A 17,847-nucleotide genomic window follows, 5' to 3' on the forward strand; every position below is an offset into this window, starting at 1 on the left:
CACAAAACACAATGGTTCATTTGTCTATGATATAAAGATCTTGACCAGATGGATACAGAAAACCTAAATTCCAGTACAAGAATGGGCCAAGACAATGAAAAGCTACTTCACACAAGAGAAAATGCAATTAGTAAACAAACCTGAAGACAGCCACCTCACAAATAACTGCACAAGTGCACATTAAACAAGGTACCCCATTTTACCCTCTCTGAATTTAAAGTTAAAAGATGAACCACCTAGAAATAAACCAAATGTCCATCGACTGGTGAAAAAACAAAATGAGGTCTATCCATACAATGGAATATTATTCAGCCATAAAAAGGGACAAAGCACGGACACAAGCTAGGATGCGAGTGACCTTTAAAAGACATGCTGCTGAGTGAAGGCGGCCAGTCACAAAAGACCATATGTCATAGAACTCCATTTATATACACTGTTCAGAACAGGGAAACCCAAAGAGCAGCAAGTATCTGAGAGATTGCCAGGGGCTGTGGGAAAAAGAATGGGGAGTGACTGAAAATTAGGGTTTCTTTTTGGGGTGATGAAAATATTCTAGAATTACATAGTAGTGATGGTTGCATCACTACTCACTAGTAAAAACTACTGAACTGCACAATTTAAAAGGGTAAATTTTATGGTATGTGAACTTTATCTCATTTTTTTAAAAACCTCATAAAAAAAAATGTTCTAGCCAGGGCAGGCCCAGTGGAAACACTGCCCCTCTGTATGCTACTGGCAGCAGTGTGAGATGGTGTAACTTGTCTTGGAGAGAATTTTATAGTATGCAGCAAAGAGCCGTAATAATGTCCACACCCTCTGATTCAGGATTCCAATCCAGGGAGTTTATGTTAAGGAAATAATTCAGAATAAAAGAAAACTGTACATGCAAAGATATTCAGTGAAATGTTTATATTCGAAAACTACCTATTTGTAAGTAAATTATGGAAATAGTAAGCAAATTATGATTTGACAGTTTTATGTATTATTAAACAACCATGAAAAAGTACATTGGTGCTACTTTTAAATGTATGTACAGTTACATTTTTAAATGTTCACAAGATTGAGAACTGAAAAAATGCTAAATTTTTGCCTGCTGCACAAAGATAACAAAAAATATGTGTTTCACATAAGAGTTGGAAAAGAATATTTAAAAAATAGTGGCTGTGTTAGTGCGCTGGGGCTGGAAGTGATTTTTCTGTTCTCTTTCCCTAGCCTTTACTATTTTGACGTTTATGCAGTAAGTATTAAAAAAATTATAAAAACAAAATGCAAAAAAGACCATACCTTCTAAATGCTAAGGCCCATTTGTGCTCATTAAGCAATAAAATAATTACAAGTGGGTCTTTAATTATAGGTGGGAAATAATAAAGATGAGGAATCAAATGCAATTAGTTGATTCAGGAGCCAAACTCAAAATGCCAAAGTGAAAAAAAGAAAAAAGCCAATTGGTTGCATTAATTTATCCCTGACTTATGTGGAAAGGACTTGGGGGAAAACAAATCACTGCTTCCAATACCCAGCACCCCACACAGGAGAGAACCATCCCTGTTTTTAACTTCAGGGGAAGGAGCTACGGCACAAACGTCTGGGCCAGGTCTAAATTCACCACTAGCCAGAGTGCAATTTCACCTTGTCTACAATTCTTCCTGTGACGCCCATGCCATTGAGGATCGTGACATTGACGATTGTCGGCATTCCTCCATAGTAGATGGGCTGGGAGCAGTAGGGCCACATGTAGGGACACTCGGTCAGATCTATGTAGCTGGGGCTCAAACTGAAACAAAGAACATAGCGTTAGAAAACAACACCAACGTGTACAGGGAGAGTCAGCGGGGCAGGCCTGAGCCTTAGAAGGGCCTGCCTGCAGGGCTGCCCTCAGCAGGCATCTGGGAACTCCGCTTTGAAATGCTTCCTGCGCTAAGACCACTGGGCCAGTCTGCCTCAACTGTCTGTACAAACAACGGGATGTGTGGGCGGCACCTCCTTCCTCCTGCAAGTCTGGAACTTTGGTGGTTGTGGCTGGCAGAGAATGAGGACGTGACCAGCCCCAGTGAATGCCTTGGACTCAAAGTCTCAAATCATGAAATCACTGGGGCAAAGATGGATTTTTTAATAAATGCAGCTGTGACAAATTGGTGGTAATCTGGCAAAAGATAAAATTAGATCCATATCTCACACCACACCTAAGCATAAACCCTAAATGGATCAGGAGTCTCCAGTACATAAAAGGAAGCAAACAAGAATTAGAAGAATTTCTCTTTCACCTCAGCGTAGAGCAAGTATTTCTGCGACTCAAAATCCAGCGGCAACAAGATCAAAAGACTAACAAAGTTAGCTATTAAAAAAAATTGCATTGGCAAAAATCAAAGGACAACTGACAAACTGAGAAAAAGATCTGCAATATGTATCACCAACAAAGGGTTACTAACTCTAAATTATAAAGAACTCTGAACAACCGAGGGACGAAAAAAAACCCAGAGCAAAATGGGATAAAGAAATGAACAGACACTTTACAAGAAAGGTATAAAAATGGCCTTGAACCACAGACAAAGTGCTCAAACTCACTCATCATTAGAGAAATGCAAATTACAGCATTACTGAGCAACCATTTCTCACCTATCAGATTGGCAGAAAGTGACCAGCATGACACAACATTCTGCTGGTGAGGCTGTGGCCGGGGCAGGCGCTCTCACAAATCACTGTGGGATGCAGATGGACACAACTCTTTGGGAGGGCAAAGGAGTGATACGTAACACAGCTCCTATGCTCTTCACTTGGACCCAGCAAATCCCACTTCTAGGAATTTTTTTCTGAAGACACACCTCCAACAAAACTAAAACACGAGGCCCAAGATGATTTATAGCAATAGCTTATCATTGCAAAATATTGGAAACACAGTATAAATGCCCAAATATAGGTAAGTAGTTGAATAAACAATGATACATCTACACTATGCAGCTGTACAGAGGAGGAAGATCTCTATGAATTGATATAGAGCAATTTCCAGGGTACTGTCAAGTGAAAAAAATCAAAGTACAAAAGAATATGTGTAGTAATGCTATCCTTCGTGTTAGAAAGGGGATGTAAGAAAATATGTATGTATTTGCTCATGTGGGCAAAAAGAAACACAAGAAAGATAAACCACCAACGAAGGAGGTTGTTACCCACAGGGTGGGTGGAGCCAGTGTGGAGAGAATAGAAGGGTGGAAATGGGGACAGAAGGATGAGGGAAAGTGACACTCCTCCAAGTGTACTTTTGTGTGCGGTTCTGACTTTCGAGCCGTGGTAATCCTTCACATACCCCATATGGAACCCGCTGAAATGAACCAGGATGTGGAGGGAATCCAAAAAGAGATCCAAACACTAACAAATGAACTCAACTGTATGAAAACTGAACAGCCACACCACACTGATGGAATGGAGGGAGACTTAACCTAAGTAACTTTGGGAAACATGACTGTATTCTGTAAAGCTAAAGATAAAAAGCACTATTCATAATTACTGTAAGCAAATTTGCTAGTATATTTATTTTTTGCAAGGGCGCGTGTTTGCAACTCGAAAACTACTCAGTATGCATATACTAGGACTGAGCAATCAGTGAACATACTGTGGCTAACGAGAGCCAGGTTACTCGCTGTTAGAAAAGAGTTACAAACAAGGAGAGGGAGGACTAGACTGAGAACCGTGGTGTTGGGTGGCATCGGAGAGAGATGAACTCATGTTTTTGGCATATCTACAGATGGACACATAGAGAAATAGGTACTATGTGTGTGCACGCGCGCGCACATCCAGACATTTCCTAGCTCTGTCTGCTAAAAAGGCCTAGAAAAAACTATAAGCACAGCTGCCAGGAGCCAAACGAGTGCCCAGGTCTGGCTTCTAAATACCTCTCTCCAGTTAAAGGACCCAGGCTGTTTGGAGAAAGAACTGACACCACGCCTGGGGCATGGAAATGCTGTGCTGCCAAAAAGTGAGAAAGTGCTCAAAAAATGATGGAGACATGCTGAAAAGACACAAGAGCCAACTAGAAGGGGCCCCAAAAGCCAAATCTGAGGCAATGCGAGCAACAATATAAACAATGATATTATTGGCTTATAACCCAGAATCAAATAAATATCCACGTGTCCACACTGATAAAAATAAATTGAATAAATAAATAAATGAGCGAGAAGGGACAGCTCTTCCTTACGGCAGATTGCCAATTAATAAATGTAGGAAGAATGAGAGAAACAGAAAATCACCATGGGGCAATCTCTATCGTAATAATCACTGCAGGCAACAACCATCAACGGACGCTAAAATTAGTGAGTGAAAGTACGTTAAGAAACAAGAGGATCTCCGAGTGCACCCGTACACGTGACATTTAGTAGTCACAAAGGGACAAACAGTAACTGCAATGAAGAAACCTGGCAGACGCCACCACAGGCAGGCACCGTGAGCCCTGCTGCTCGGATCTTCTGCTACAGAAGCACAGCTATGGACGCTGCCAGCTGCTGACCCTCTGGACCCTCCACCATGTCTGTGCCAAGGCCACGTTCCCCCAGGCTGCTCCCAGCCAATGACTGAATATGGAGGGGTCCTAGGGTAGGCCCATCCTGAGGGACACAGGCTCTTCTAACAGGTGACTCTGGTTCAAGGACTCCTCCCCACCAGTAGAAACACTTAGACCTATGTCATGGTCGGATGGTCTTCCTCTGCAATCCTCCTTCCTCCCACCTCTCTGCACAGGCCTCAGGTCAGCACGGCAGACCTAAGACCATTCCTGCCTCCTTCTCTTTATCCTTCATATCCCCCTCCCCCAACAGATCTCTTGGACAGCTAACCCCATCCTGGCATCTGATTCCTGGATGGAGGGCCTGGACTGACACATCACCTGAACTAAATGATGCAAATGAACTCCACCAGTAACAAGAGGAAGGAAACCAATGAAGTGTTCCCCGATTGGAGGAGACCATGGAGACAACTAAATAGAACATGGGATGCTGGACTGGCTCCTGGTCCAGGGAAAGGACAGGGGTGGGACAATGGGTGAAATCTGAATACAGCCTACAGATTAATCAATGGTAATGTATCCACATTAATTTCCAGACTCTGAGCCTTATACTATGGTTATGTGAGACGTTAACATTAGGGAAAGCTGGGTGAAGGACTTATGGATCCCTGTGTATTATTTCTGGAAATATGCCGTAAATCTAAAATCATTTCAAAATAAAAAATGAAAAAAAACTTCCTATCAAAAATATATAACCTCAAAATAATCATGAGAAAGCATCAGAAGATAAACTCACATCAAGAGACAGTCTACAAAACAGTGACCAGCACTCCCAAAAGAGTCAGAGTCATGAATGACACCAAAAGACATGAACTGTCAAAGGCTGGAGGAGACCAAGAAGACACAGGGAGTTTAAATGCAATGTGGGGCCTGGGTTCTGGACGGGACAAAGACCACGGGGGCGAAACTGGCAAACTGGGAATAAAGTCTGCAGATTAATTACAGTACAGTATCAATTACAGTACAGTGTTCATCTGTTAGTTTTAACAGTTGAGTTATGGTCATCTAAGATACTGCCATTAGAGGAAGCCCAGAAAAGGGTAGACAAGAATTCTGCTATTTTTGCAAATTTCTGTACACCCGAGATTACTTCAAAAGAAAGTTTTAAAAAGTAAAAAAGAAAATGGGAAATCATTATTTTAAACCATTCATGTGAAAAATAATAGAACATCAGGCAGCAGAAAGCAGTTCAAGCTCGGCCAGCCGGCACCCTGGTACAAGCGGCAGCATGAAGCTCTCCCTGGGGGCCCTGAGTGTCGCATGATCAGGGACTGGTTCCCGTTTGGAGGCTGGGATTCTGAGCAGAGGGAAAAACAGCCTCAGAAGGCAGTGCAGAGAAAGGCCCACGTAGACGGAGAGCACACTGACCTTGCCTGTGGCTTGTAACTGTTGAGGACCTGATAGGCTCTGAGGAGATCCAGCTTGCCGTGGCCTTGCTCAAACATATTGACCCCAGGAAGCCTCCGGGCTGATGCAATCAGGGCCTGCTTCATACTGGCTGGATTCACCAGTTCACGTTTCTGGACTGTGCTGGGGGAAAATCATGTATTTGCTCATTTTCTCATAAAAAATATGAAAATCAGATTATTCATAACCTGCAAAAGTGCAAACATGTACTTCCAATCTTGTTTTGTCTCTACGAAAGCTTCTTTGGTCAGGCCTGTGCAAGATAAGAATGAACATGTGTTCATTTCCGCACCTGCCTCAGAAGTGACCAGTTTTCAGCCTTCCACATGGCTTGTGAGAACAGTGCCTCAAAGAGCTACTTCTTTTTATACTAAATTTATCAGAAAAAACGTATTTTCCCAGCAACGCAACTAAATCGACCTTACAGGTTGCAAGAGACAAGAAGAGGTAGGAGATCCTGGCTCCTCAGGGAAAGCCAGGAGGAGGACACGAGCTGGGACATGACCTCGCTGGAAAAGGAAAGGAAAACAGACGGATCCTGTAGAGGTAAGCTGATGCAGGCTGGGCAAGGGGCACAGCACCTGAGTGACGCCCCCTCCTCACAGCCAAAACTGCCTTTTCTGTTCTGGATGCCTGTGTGTGATGCATCACCCTGGTGCATAAAGCCTGACAGACCGTGCAGATCTGAGGCCACCCTGAGAGTTGCACCATCGGAACGCATCTGGGCAAACCTGAACAGTCAGCTCTACTAGGCTAGGAACTTCGGGACACCTAGGCAGTATCCGCTGCTTAAGAATGCTAGCATTAAAACATTCACTTCTGTATATCAATGCATTGTAAACACAAGTAAATTTTAGCCTCTCAATGCAGGGAAGAAAAATCCAGTAAGCAAAAAAGAAAAACTAACTGTCTGAAGTACCTAAATATTTCTCTATGATGGTGGTTGGTCTTGGAGTGTAGGCGGGTTTTTCTAAAACAGGTCTAGATGGGAAATCTGACATAAGGGGAAGTAGCAAGATGTGAAGTGGGACCGATTTTCAGTGACAATAAAATAGCTACTAAGGGCTCAGCCATGGTCACCAATCTTCCCCTCTTCCTGCCGATAAAACAAGACCAAAGGTCAGGTTCTAGCTCCTTACCGAGCTCTGGGAGGCTGGCGGCTGAGGAAGCACTTCCTTGTTGCTCAGCATCTATTAGGAGCTATTTGTCAGGCCGTAAAACTATTTCTGAACTATCACAGTGGCATTCATTTTTATCTGCTGCAGGGAGAGGGAAGTAAAAGGGTTCCTCGACACTGAAAATGTCTGAACTTAGAGATGCCCCTGGGGATGGAACGTCACACCCGCCTTATCTCCCTATTCATTTGACAGGACAGAGTTCTGACAGGCTCAACACCCTGCTAACAGACATGGTAAGTGGGAGACTGAATCAGTATTTTCTGTTTCACAATCAACAAGAGTGAGAAAAGGAACCCTAGCTGAATTCTCTCCTCCTGGAGAATACAGAAGCCTAAGTAAGCCAGGTGACTCCCCAGTCTGCATTCCCTCCCCTCTTTTGTCACTACATTGTAACACGGGGGTGAAGAAAACAAGTAGAACAGAAAGACAATGTTTCTAACAGCCTCATAGTTATTCTCCAAAGACTACTCTGGCCAATGCCAACAATTTCAAGAATTTGGCTCTGAACTGCAAGGGAAGGATGGGAAAAGGAGGAAAGAGGTAAACATCTACCTTTATGAAAGATTATTAATAAAAAAAAAAGTCTCTGGCATTAGAAGCTAAAATCAACATAAATTTAAGAGAATTTTAAATATAAAAACATTTACTATCATTTGACGGTTTTAATTTTAAAATTAATATAGAGTATAATAACTTTGAAATATGCAGAGTTTTGTGTTATCGCAACACAAAAGCTCAACTAAAGCCTCACCTAGATAGAAAGAGGATTTTTGGGAGGTAAGACAGGAAGAGTTTTTTTTGGAGGTAAGATATAAAATAAGTGCTAGCTCCAAAGACATCTTTTCATGACGGCAAGTACGGCACCACGGCCCATCTAAGAGCACCCGAGCATTGATTCCGGTGGACTGTCTTTGAGAACTTTCTTCCAGTTTAATTAACTGCAAAATCAAGGGTCGATCACTAAGCTTCATTCCGACTATGGATAGGATTCAATAAGACAAAGAGAATAAGTAAATCGCACTATCTTTTATAAAGGAGTGGTGACTGCTGGTTTGACAGCTCTCTAGCTAACAGAGAACATTAAAAGGTGAATCCCCAAGGAAATGAAGGATATGGCAGGGAAAGAGCTTACTTTTTGTTCCCTGCTTGATAAACCCACTTGCTTGGATATAACATACAGCTGGAGCACAAACACGGTGTGAAAACAAACAAAATGGGGGCACAGGGTACATGGGGGAATCTCTGTACTTTCCTCTCAATTTTGCTGTGACCCTAAAACGGCTTTAAAAAAGTCTTAAAAACAAATCTCCAAAACAAAACTTTATGGTTTAGTTTACATAGCGTGTTACCACATATGCCCTTCACTGTCAGAAAAATCCTCCATCAAAGAACAGACTCGGACTTCTGTAGAGATGGAGAAACAGAGCCGGAGCAAGGTCCCATGATGTGCTCAACTCTAAACCTAGCTGGTGACAAGCGAGATTCAGCTCCTGGTTGGCTGGCACCACCTTCTCTGCTCAGCAACACTTACCTTACTAGCAAGGTGACAGCGCCGGCAACCACCGGAGAAGCTACGCTGGTCCCCGACAGGGCCCGGCACCCTCCTTTCACACCGGAGCCCCTCACTCCAGCACCATAGGTGACAATATCAGGTTTCACACGGCCATAGCCTCCTGGTAGCTCCTATGAATAAAAGCAGGTTGGTTTCCACCACGGAACACACATGGGCTCACAGGTTACGTGTGGTTATCAGTGAATAAAACCAAAACAGAAATATGGGTTATTTAAATAGAGTGTCATTTCAGTAAGTTTCTGGTTTTAGTCTGAAATTCACTGCAGTACAGAAAACAAGCTTAAATGATAATGTAGAAAATGAAATTGTTTGGGGTGTGTTTTATGATAACCAGTGTAACAGTAACGCCATCAAGCAATTACAAATGAATATTTTTAATTTTGCTAACACGCAAGACTAGAAACTAGAAACTGATTTATCTCTAGATAACTTAAAAATGAGAGGTATCTTAGAAAAATCAGAAAATTAAAAGGTAGGAAAAAAAGAAATATTTTCTTTATAAGGAAAAATGTACATAATACAACAGAAGATTTGAATCTGTCACTAGAAGAGAAAGAAGAAAGCATTCAGAACGATAAATGTAACTGTAAGAGTAACTTGGGAAAAGATTTTAACTGAGTACTCTGAAATTTCCTGGAAACAGACAAAAATGAGAATTACAACAAGGGTCTATGTTCTGTAGAAAGAAGCACTCCAATTTAAAGTGAAAAAACTCTCGTGGCATAGATGGACTTTGCATACATCTATGTGGGACACTGAGTAAAAATATCTTCAACTGCAGCTCTGTAGATGACTCAGGAACATTTCTCAAAATGTCATTAAAAACCAAGGCCATGACAAAGGCCAAGGCCAAGGCACTACAATTCTGTGAAAGCATTTACGAGGGAGCGAGAGAGACATCAACTGGTACAGGCATCCTTTCCAAGTATTTGGCAGTAAAAAGAAAGTGCTGAGGGAGTGCGGATGAACGGGTAGGAAACACATCCCTGGGACTGACTTTCTCGGAGTGGGGTCCCCCTGACTGTGGCAACAATTCACTGAACATCATTCTGGGAGGCGTCTGAGTGCACACAAGGCAGGGACCCATGGTGGGATCACCTGAAGGGGGTGCCAGGAGAGAGGATACTGTCGTGGTGGAAAGGTATCCAGTAAAGCGTGCCAGTGTAGACAAGGCCACAAGGTTCTCAGGGGGCTGTGACTCTCTTCTGGGACTTCCCACGACTTCCAAGCTCGGCACCCTTGAGTTAGAGCACCCAAGAGGTGATCTGACCCTGAAGATCGCAAGGGGCGGGCAAGAGAGCCCAGTGCTGCCTGAGGGAGCGTCTAACTCTGAATCCAACTCTGTTCTCATGGGTAGAGGAGGATGGATTAGCAGCACAATTAAGCCCCGAGGAGCTGAATTATTTAACTTGCTGGATTATTTTGATTTCGTCCAGCTGTATACAATTATCTCTGTGTTAGCAGAGTTGATAGTAAGTTCTTCTCAGTGGTTTCTCTTGTTTCTTAAGGCCAAAAAAATCATCTCACCCAGCCCCAAGGAAGACCGCTCACCTTTCTACTAGTTAGGACAAATGGGTACGAACCTAGTTGAGACCTAAAAAGTGAGTCACTCAGGAAGAAGTTCAAAAGTGGAACCGGGAAGAAGTGGAACAGGGAAACACCTCTGCCCAGAGCTCCAGGGAAGCGGCAGACCTCACGGCCGGGCAAGTACCCGCAGCCCTGACTATGCCACCTGTGCATGTGAGCTGGGCTCACAAGCTGCTTTTCTATCTGTGCGCTTATAAATATACCCCCAGGCTTTTCGACAAATGGTTCCCTTAGGCACATTTGACAAACAACGGAAAGCCTACCCAGGTCGTCATTCCCCTCGAGGAGAAGCGGGCGATGTTGTCCTCAAAGTCAATGCCACCTACTCCAATCACATCCATCTGGTCGGCAGGGTTATTCAGAGTGCTACGTGGAGGCACAAAAACACAAAGGAAGAGAAAGAATTTTAAATGAACTACTTGAAATAAGGGCAATTACTCCCCGAAAACTCAAAGCCCGGCTGGGGTGGACGCTGCTCCTCGCCGCTGTCCTGTGAAAGGCCAGGCTCACGGCCACCTTCATGCTGGGCTCAAATCATTCCCTTGTACCTGGAACACTTTCTTACCTCCCTTCCCCGTCAACTTAGCATACGACAGCCCAGGACTTCCTTTTTCCCTCATGACTTCTAGGCTTGAAGGAACCTCCCCGCCCCCTTCTCTGAACTTCACAAGACTTAACACTAGGACAATTCATCACCTATGCACACATTCTCGCACTGCTTTCAGATCGTCCCAAGTGTATTCATCTTGCCTCCCCAACTAGAGTCCACATTTCTCTGGGAAGGAACTATCGTCCCACATCTGCATCTGCCAGGACGAGGAAGTTACAAAGTTTCCACAGCTCTTTGCAGGGCATCCCCCTTTCCTCCCAGGGACCCGTGGAAATGACTATTGTTTCTCCAGGATCTTGGGCTCCTCAGAGAGAAGACCTGATGTAAGGGGAAATAACATGTAATTCTCTTCAAGACTTCAAGAGTACTAGATCTGCAAGGAAATTATAGTGAAATAAATAATGACAAACACGTTTAAACTATAAAGTCAAGATATAAATCAAGATGCAGCTGAACTATTAGAAAGCGTAAAACAACCAGTTATGAAACTGCATTTCTGAGCTTTATCTAGTACGGCGCTGCTACCAAAAAAATAAACTCTTTGACAACTCAATAACCCAAACTGACTCCAAGGGGCTTAAGGGATATTAGTAGCAAAATTCTAGAGTATCTGCTTTTAACCAACTATTTTAAACCACACTGAGTCAACCTTGGCACTGCCTTCTTAGTTCACTGGCCACCAACACGCACCAGGTGGCTGTTCAGATGTACAACAGTGAGATTTTACAGGCTGATGCTAAAAATGGATACATTTCTATGAAATCAAAGAGCAGAGATTAGTATAGAAATCACTGATAAAACTTCCCACTATAGTTGACACACAAAAAAAGCCACCTTCCCACCCCCTTCTACCTGTCAATCCCTGTAATACTTAGTGTGCTTTAAACCTTTACAACGTAAGGGAAAGCATCAAGAAATCTTTGTTGGTGCTCAAAAGGGGGAAGCTGCAGCTGCAAACTCCCTGCACCATGAAGTCTAAGTATCAAGCGTGTGGGACCCCAAGACAGCTCACAGCAAGGGGCACCTCGGGATGCGAGCATTAGCTGCCGAGTGGCTGGCAGTACAACACCTGCGCTCAGCGACGCAGCTCTTTAGGCACATTACGGCTACGTGACCAGCCCTACCCGATGCCCAGCAGTAAGCGATGCCTCGGTGCTCACGTGCCATCCTCAGCACTACAAAGCAGGTGGCAAATGCCAGATCTCTGTGCAGCTCTATGAGCAGATGAGTCTGACACCAGGCCCTCCTCTCCAGAGCTCTCAAATACACTGAAAATGAACCACTCTTTGATTAGAAGCCACTGAACGTGACTGCCCAGAGATTTCAGAAAAGTGACCAGTGTGTGGCAAAGCGGTCGGAACGGCATGTGGAAGAGCTGGCAGTCGAGCAGTGTGAACAGAAGAAACACCAGCTAGGAGGGTCAGTAGCAGGAACACAGGTGACTGAGACTGGGACAAACGTGGTTTCCTCAGGGAGACCCAGGAGGAGACTGATCTGGGGAAGACGTGCACGCAGTGTGGAAAATAAAGCTGAGCCAACAGCTTCAGGCTGCAGTTGGGGAACTATGGCTTTGGCTCACAACAGGCCCACCACCTGTTTTTGTAAATAAAGTTTTACTGGGACACAGCCACGCCCATTCGCTCACACATTCCAAGGCTGCCTTCACTCACCGAGAGCAGTTGAGTAGCTGTAACACCACATGGCTTCAAAGCCTAAGCATTTACTATCTGATCCTTTACAGAAAAAGTTTGCAGACTCCAGGCTACAAAACTGAGGACCCTCAAAACTAGGAAGAAAAACTTGGATTTCATTAGGTGATAATCACCCACTGCTGATTCTGGGGTAACAAAACTGCCAGAACATGTGTTTTAACAGGAGGAACACAGGACAAGAAGGAAGAAAAGAAGAACAGCCACCACTTATAGAGGCTTGGTATTTACGGTGCTTTTCTTTTGTTCTCTAATTTCACTCTCAAAACCACGAATCAGAGTGGGTCTCAGGCCCACCTGTGACAGGTAAGAGGTCTGAGGCTCAAAGAATGAAGGCCCCACAGCCTGCAGTGGGCAAGTCGGGGTCACCCGGCTCCACACCGGTGCTCCTTCCACAAGCCCATGTTGCCCAATGCAGGGAAGAGCTGGGGTGGGAAAAGACTGAAGGCAGAACGACCAAGTGATGACCTGGTGACCCTGATCTGATGAGGGCTGGCCTTGAGTGGGGACACCAGAAACGGGCCAAGTGCGAAAAGGAGAAACATTTGGAAGGGAAAACAAGAACACTTGATGAAATTACTTAACAATTGGTATTTTTCATGGTAGAGCTACAGTAGTTAGAATGTTTATGTCACCGATGAGTCACAATGTATGTTACTGATGACATAGAAAAATCCAGAACCTTGGACCCCTTACAAGGAGACAGCATCAGTGACTAAACAACTATTAGCCTGGAACCATGACTGCCATATGCGTGGTCTTTGACCCATAAAAACATTAATTTCATACATTCAGCCTAACCCTATGCCCTAGACCCTTTGCATAAGCTCAGCCAGTCCTCAAGGAGGCTTGCTCTCCCTAGCAGCAACTCCTAGGGATGTCACTGTGAGACGCAATGAGGGAGTGTTTCTGACGCACATGGCCTTGCCATGTACACGGTAGACACACGCATGCGGGAGGGAATGCATACATTCGTCTCTCCCTCTGCTACTGGGTTACGGCGCACTGAGGGCAGACTCTGTATTTTTCCTTTTTCCTTTGTGGTGACCTCAAATCCTCTGTCACAGCACCGAACTGCACATATCCTGGGTACCCAATAAAGGAGGATGACAAACATCTTCCTGCGAAAGCATTTCAGCATGAGAGTTATTCACATACGTTACCTATAGAGTAAAAATCAGAGCTGTAGGCAGAAAGAAAACTGGGATCTCTAACCAAAGTGTATTGTGTGTGATTCAGTGACTAATGTTTCGCATCTCATGCTGCTTCAGTTCACCACGACAGCACAGCACAAAGGAACGTTTCCATGACATCGCTCTCTCTGCCTCTCCCACCTGATCCCTCTCGTCAATCCCCAAAGCACCATCTGTATGTTATGTCGCTTTCTCCCATTTAGTTCCCTTGTTTCTGTACCTCATCTTTGCTAAAGAGGCAGATCCCTCATCTTATCTACCTTTTCACCCCTGTGCTTCATATAGAGTACGTCTCAATAAATATTGCAGAATCTATTTATTTCTAATCGATTGACCTTCCTCACTGATTGTGGGGGGGAAAAAAGGAGAATAAAACATGGCCTCCAAATTGCTATTTATAGCAAGTGAAAAAATAATAAAATAAAAATTAAACAGAAACAAAATTGGCCTTGAGTTGACAGCTGCTGAAACAAGTGGTGGGGACCTGTGGTCTATTACATAGTCTATTTTTTGGTATGTTGAAAATTTCCACACACAGGATGTTAGATAGATATAAACAGGTATAGATAAAATACAGAAACAGACAGACAACAGAGAGTTTTTTCAGTTATTTCAGGGGGAAAAAAACCACCTCTGAGTTCATCCCTATTGGGGATACTTACCCATAAAGAGGCCCATCGTTGCCAATAGCAGAAACCATGATGACGTTGTTAGCCGTTAACTCCCACACCTACAAAATCAGCAAGCATTTATTGATGTCAGTACCCCACTTTTGAACAATCAACATATAATTGTTAAAAAATAATCACGACTTTGAAAAACAGTCCTAAAAAAAGAAGGGTTCGCCCTGAAAATAGAACACTAGACCCTTACAGGCATGAATGTGTCTGTGACAAGTATGCTTCGATAACAAAAGCCAGGGTGTAGGATTGTACAGTGCACAGACCAGACACCGCCTTTCCAGGCATGTTCAAAACACAGGTTATGTGTTTAGATAAGAAGGAATCAACAAAGTGCCGTGGGCTACTTCCGATGCAAGCCACTAAAGCTCATGTCATCACCCATCTGTCCTCACAGCGGGGTCACCTCAGGGGTGACAAACCACCGGCACACCAGAGATGAAGCCCTCGAAAGTCGGGCATGGAAAAGAGCAGGGGCCATCACCAAAGGAGGCAAGCGTCCTGTGCGGTGACATGACCGACCTTGTCGACAAAGGGGTGGTCCATGAAGTCGGGGCCGCCGATGCTGAGGTTGAGCACGTCGATCTTCTTCAAGATGGCGTAGTTGAAGGCGTCCAGGAACCAGGATGTGTAGGACACCTGGTTAACGACAACACAGGCCTTCAGGGCTTTTAGGGAATGTCTCCAAGTGCCACAACAGAGCTTTTCATTTTAAGAGTAAAGTATAGAATTTTAGCCACATGAAGTGTTAACTTAAATCTCAGAAGTAAACCCCAAGAACAAAGAAGGCTCTGAAATGTGAACTACTCCACCCAGAAACTCTAAGTCCCTCAAGGGAGCTGGGCTCGAACGAGCGCGCATTTTACTGAGGGTGCTTATCTCTCCAGGTCTAAGGTACAGCTCCTTACCTGAAAGTATACCCTCTGAGGCAAAACCTCAAACTTCTAACTGCCCCTCTTATAAAAGGGTTTATCCCAAGACTCTTCTATTAAGTTGAGCGTTTCTAAATAGTTAAATATATTTGTCTAATCATCTTAATTCCTAAATAGACTGAAGGATACATGGCACCAATAAATGTTATCTCATAGAAGTATTTCTCTGATGTTCAATTCCTCCTAGTTTTCTGACAAAAGTTAAATTATTTGTGTATCACCATTTAGGGGTTTCTATAAAATACAAAATTAAACTTAAAGTGGAAATAGAATGAGTGTAATAATTAAGGGTTTAAAAAAGTAAGACTAAATATTTATATTAGCTTGTGTATGCTAAAGAAATTCTAGGAGAGCGTATAAGAAAGTAAACTCTCCCGCGGGAGATGGGGAAGTAAGGTAAGCAAGCACCTGCGAGACGGGACAGGGTTGGGACAATTATCCCTGTGTTGCCTTTTACATAAATACATAAAACTACACAAAAATTAAATTTTAGAAATAAATAGAGACTAGGACCCTCCCCCTTTTCTAAGAATAAGTTTCCAAATGAAAAGTAAGGGAGCACGCTTGTATATCCACGTTACCCAACGCGATCCTAGGTGCTAGGCTACAGAGGTGACCCTTGAGGTGGTCCTAGTACAGTAGGGGTAACACACACACAAACATGCGATTATTCTCTCATGTAGAGAGCACAAGAAATGTGCCTGAGACATGTGGCACAGGAGCCTGAGGCAGGCCCAAAGCAGAGGGGGAAATGGCAGTCAAGGAATCCCTGTATGCACCTGCCTCAGGGCAGGGTCTTCAGAGTTCAAGTGAGGTCGATGAAAGAGGTGGTGGGAGAAGGGCAAAGCCACACAGAAGGGACAGTGAAGACATGGTGGAGAGACAGCATGACACACGTGGGATGCCAGCAGGAGCTCTCAGCTCGATGGCGTGTGCTGCATTGAAACCAGTAGGCATTTTCTAGAATTTTCACTTTTTACATTTTTAATATCAATTCTTTATCTACTTAAGTTTCAGGGCCCTCAAAACACCTACCTGGTTGTTGGTGAAGACCCTGAAAATATGAAGTTCGGCATCCGGAGCAAATCCTTGGCATTCTCTCATGCTGGCTATCACACCCGCCACGAAGGTGCCATGGCCCAGCCCTGTTGCCCGTAAGGGGAGAAGTCATAAAACCGCTGAGACACGTGCCAACATGCAACATTTCAAAGCACCAATTCAAACAGGCTTCTTCTTCAGTCCTCGCTACCGAGCGTGTGCCTCTGCACTTCCTCCACTCAGAGCCCACGCCGCACCTGCCCCCTCCTGGGCCCACCACCCCTGCTCTCTCCCAAACAGGGAGCTGCTCCTCCACCAGGCGTCCCTCTCGCCTCAAACGCTACGTCCTCACATCCTCTAAGACATTCAGCAAAGTCTCTGCCAAAAGACACAATGACAACTTGGGTTCATCTGAATAATGATGGCACACGAACTGTTTAATCATTAACACACAGAAACAAAATACTCCTAACTGATAAAATGGAGGACGGGAGTCACGCACGAAGCCCGTATTGGGACCAGAAAACGCCTCACTCCGGTCTCACCGTAACACTGCCACCTACCGTCGTCCAGCGTTCGCTCGTTGGTCCAGTTGGTTCTCTCCTTCACATTTTTGAAATGGGGATGCTTCTCACTCAGCCCAGTGTCAAAAACAGCAACCCGTACGTTAGCACCTTATTCCAGAAAGAAAGCAAGTACAGTCAAGTTTGAAGAAATGATCTTTTTGGATTTTTGTCTATAAAACACATCCCTCCTTGGAACCCATAGAGAACGACATGTCATCGAGGGCCAAAGCCTGCCCAGAGTGCACAAGTTAAGTCAGATGCCCCAGGGAGCCTGGCTGAGCCGAGACGAAGAAAAGGGGACAGCTGGGGAACGTTATCATTTGCTGCTAAGTAAGACTTGAGAACAAACAGAAAATCTCTCTGGATACCCTTCAACTGTCACCAATGCTCAGAAGTGAACCACCTCTCCCCACTGCTCCATGATGACAGATTTCCCCTTCTGGTAATTTCCTACAGGCCTCCATCCCCTCATCTCCTTAGAGAGGCCCTACAGGCAAAGGGCACCCACAAAGCACACCCCTTTAGGAGACGGGGGAACTACCCCTATTCCTCACAAGGACAGCGACTTACTGCTGCTAATTCATGACGACACTCTCCAGAGAGGACTTGTCAAACACATGCAGAGATAATCACATTTTAAGGAAAACTATTATATGAGGCACTTTTCTACAATGAGTCTATTTCAGATACTGGCCAAAAGGCACCCGCACCAATGCAAAACAACTGATGCTGTCAGATCAAGAAATTCTAGAACACAATGAAGAAAAGAATCCAGGATATTTCTGTTATTTAACAGCTACCAGTTGTAATGAAGTGTCTTCC

The 17,847-nt window shown here is 44.2% G+C and overlaps 1 protein-coding gene across 1 annotated transcript in view; it reads right to left on the reverse strand.

Annotated features, from left to right (window-relative positions):
* MBTPS1 (membrane bound transcription factor peptidase, site 1) overlaps nucleotides 1–17,847 on the reverse strand; it is a 55,099-nt gene that overhangs the window by 16,924 nt on the left and 20,328 nt on the right. The window contains exons 5-12 of the mRNA XM_033127962.1: nucleotides 17,023–17,133; nucleotides 16,457–16,566; nucleotides 15,012–15,128; nucleotides 14,472–14,539; nucleotides 10,561–10,663; nucleotides 8,669–8,820; nucleotides 5,921–6,082; nucleotides 1,630–1,774 (exon numbers count right to left, since the gene is read on the reverse strand). Of these exons, the coding sequence (XP_032983853.1) occupies nucleotides 1,630–1,774; nucleotides 5,921–6,082; nucleotides 8,669–8,820; nucleotides 10,561–10,663; nucleotides 14,472–14,539; nucleotides 15,012–15,128; nucleotides 16,457–16,566; nucleotides 17,023–17,133 (968 nt within the window). The remainder of the gene's footprint in view (nucleotides 1–1,629; nucleotides 1,775–5,920; nucleotides 6,083–8,668; nucleotides 8,821–10,560; nucleotides 10,664–14,471; nucleotides 14,540–15,011; nucleotides 15,129–16,456; nucleotides 16,567–17,022; nucleotides 17,134–17,847) is intronic.

Source organism: Rhinolophus ferrumequinum, chromosome 15 (genome assembly GCF_004115265.2).
Source record: "Rhinolophus ferrumequinum isolate MPI-CBG mRhiFer1 chromosome 15, mRhiFer1_v1.p, whole genome shotgun sequence".
NCBI classification, from domain to species: Eukaryota; Metazoa; Chordata; class Mammalia; order Chiroptera; family Rhinolophidae; genus Rhinolophus; species Rhinolophus ferrumequinum.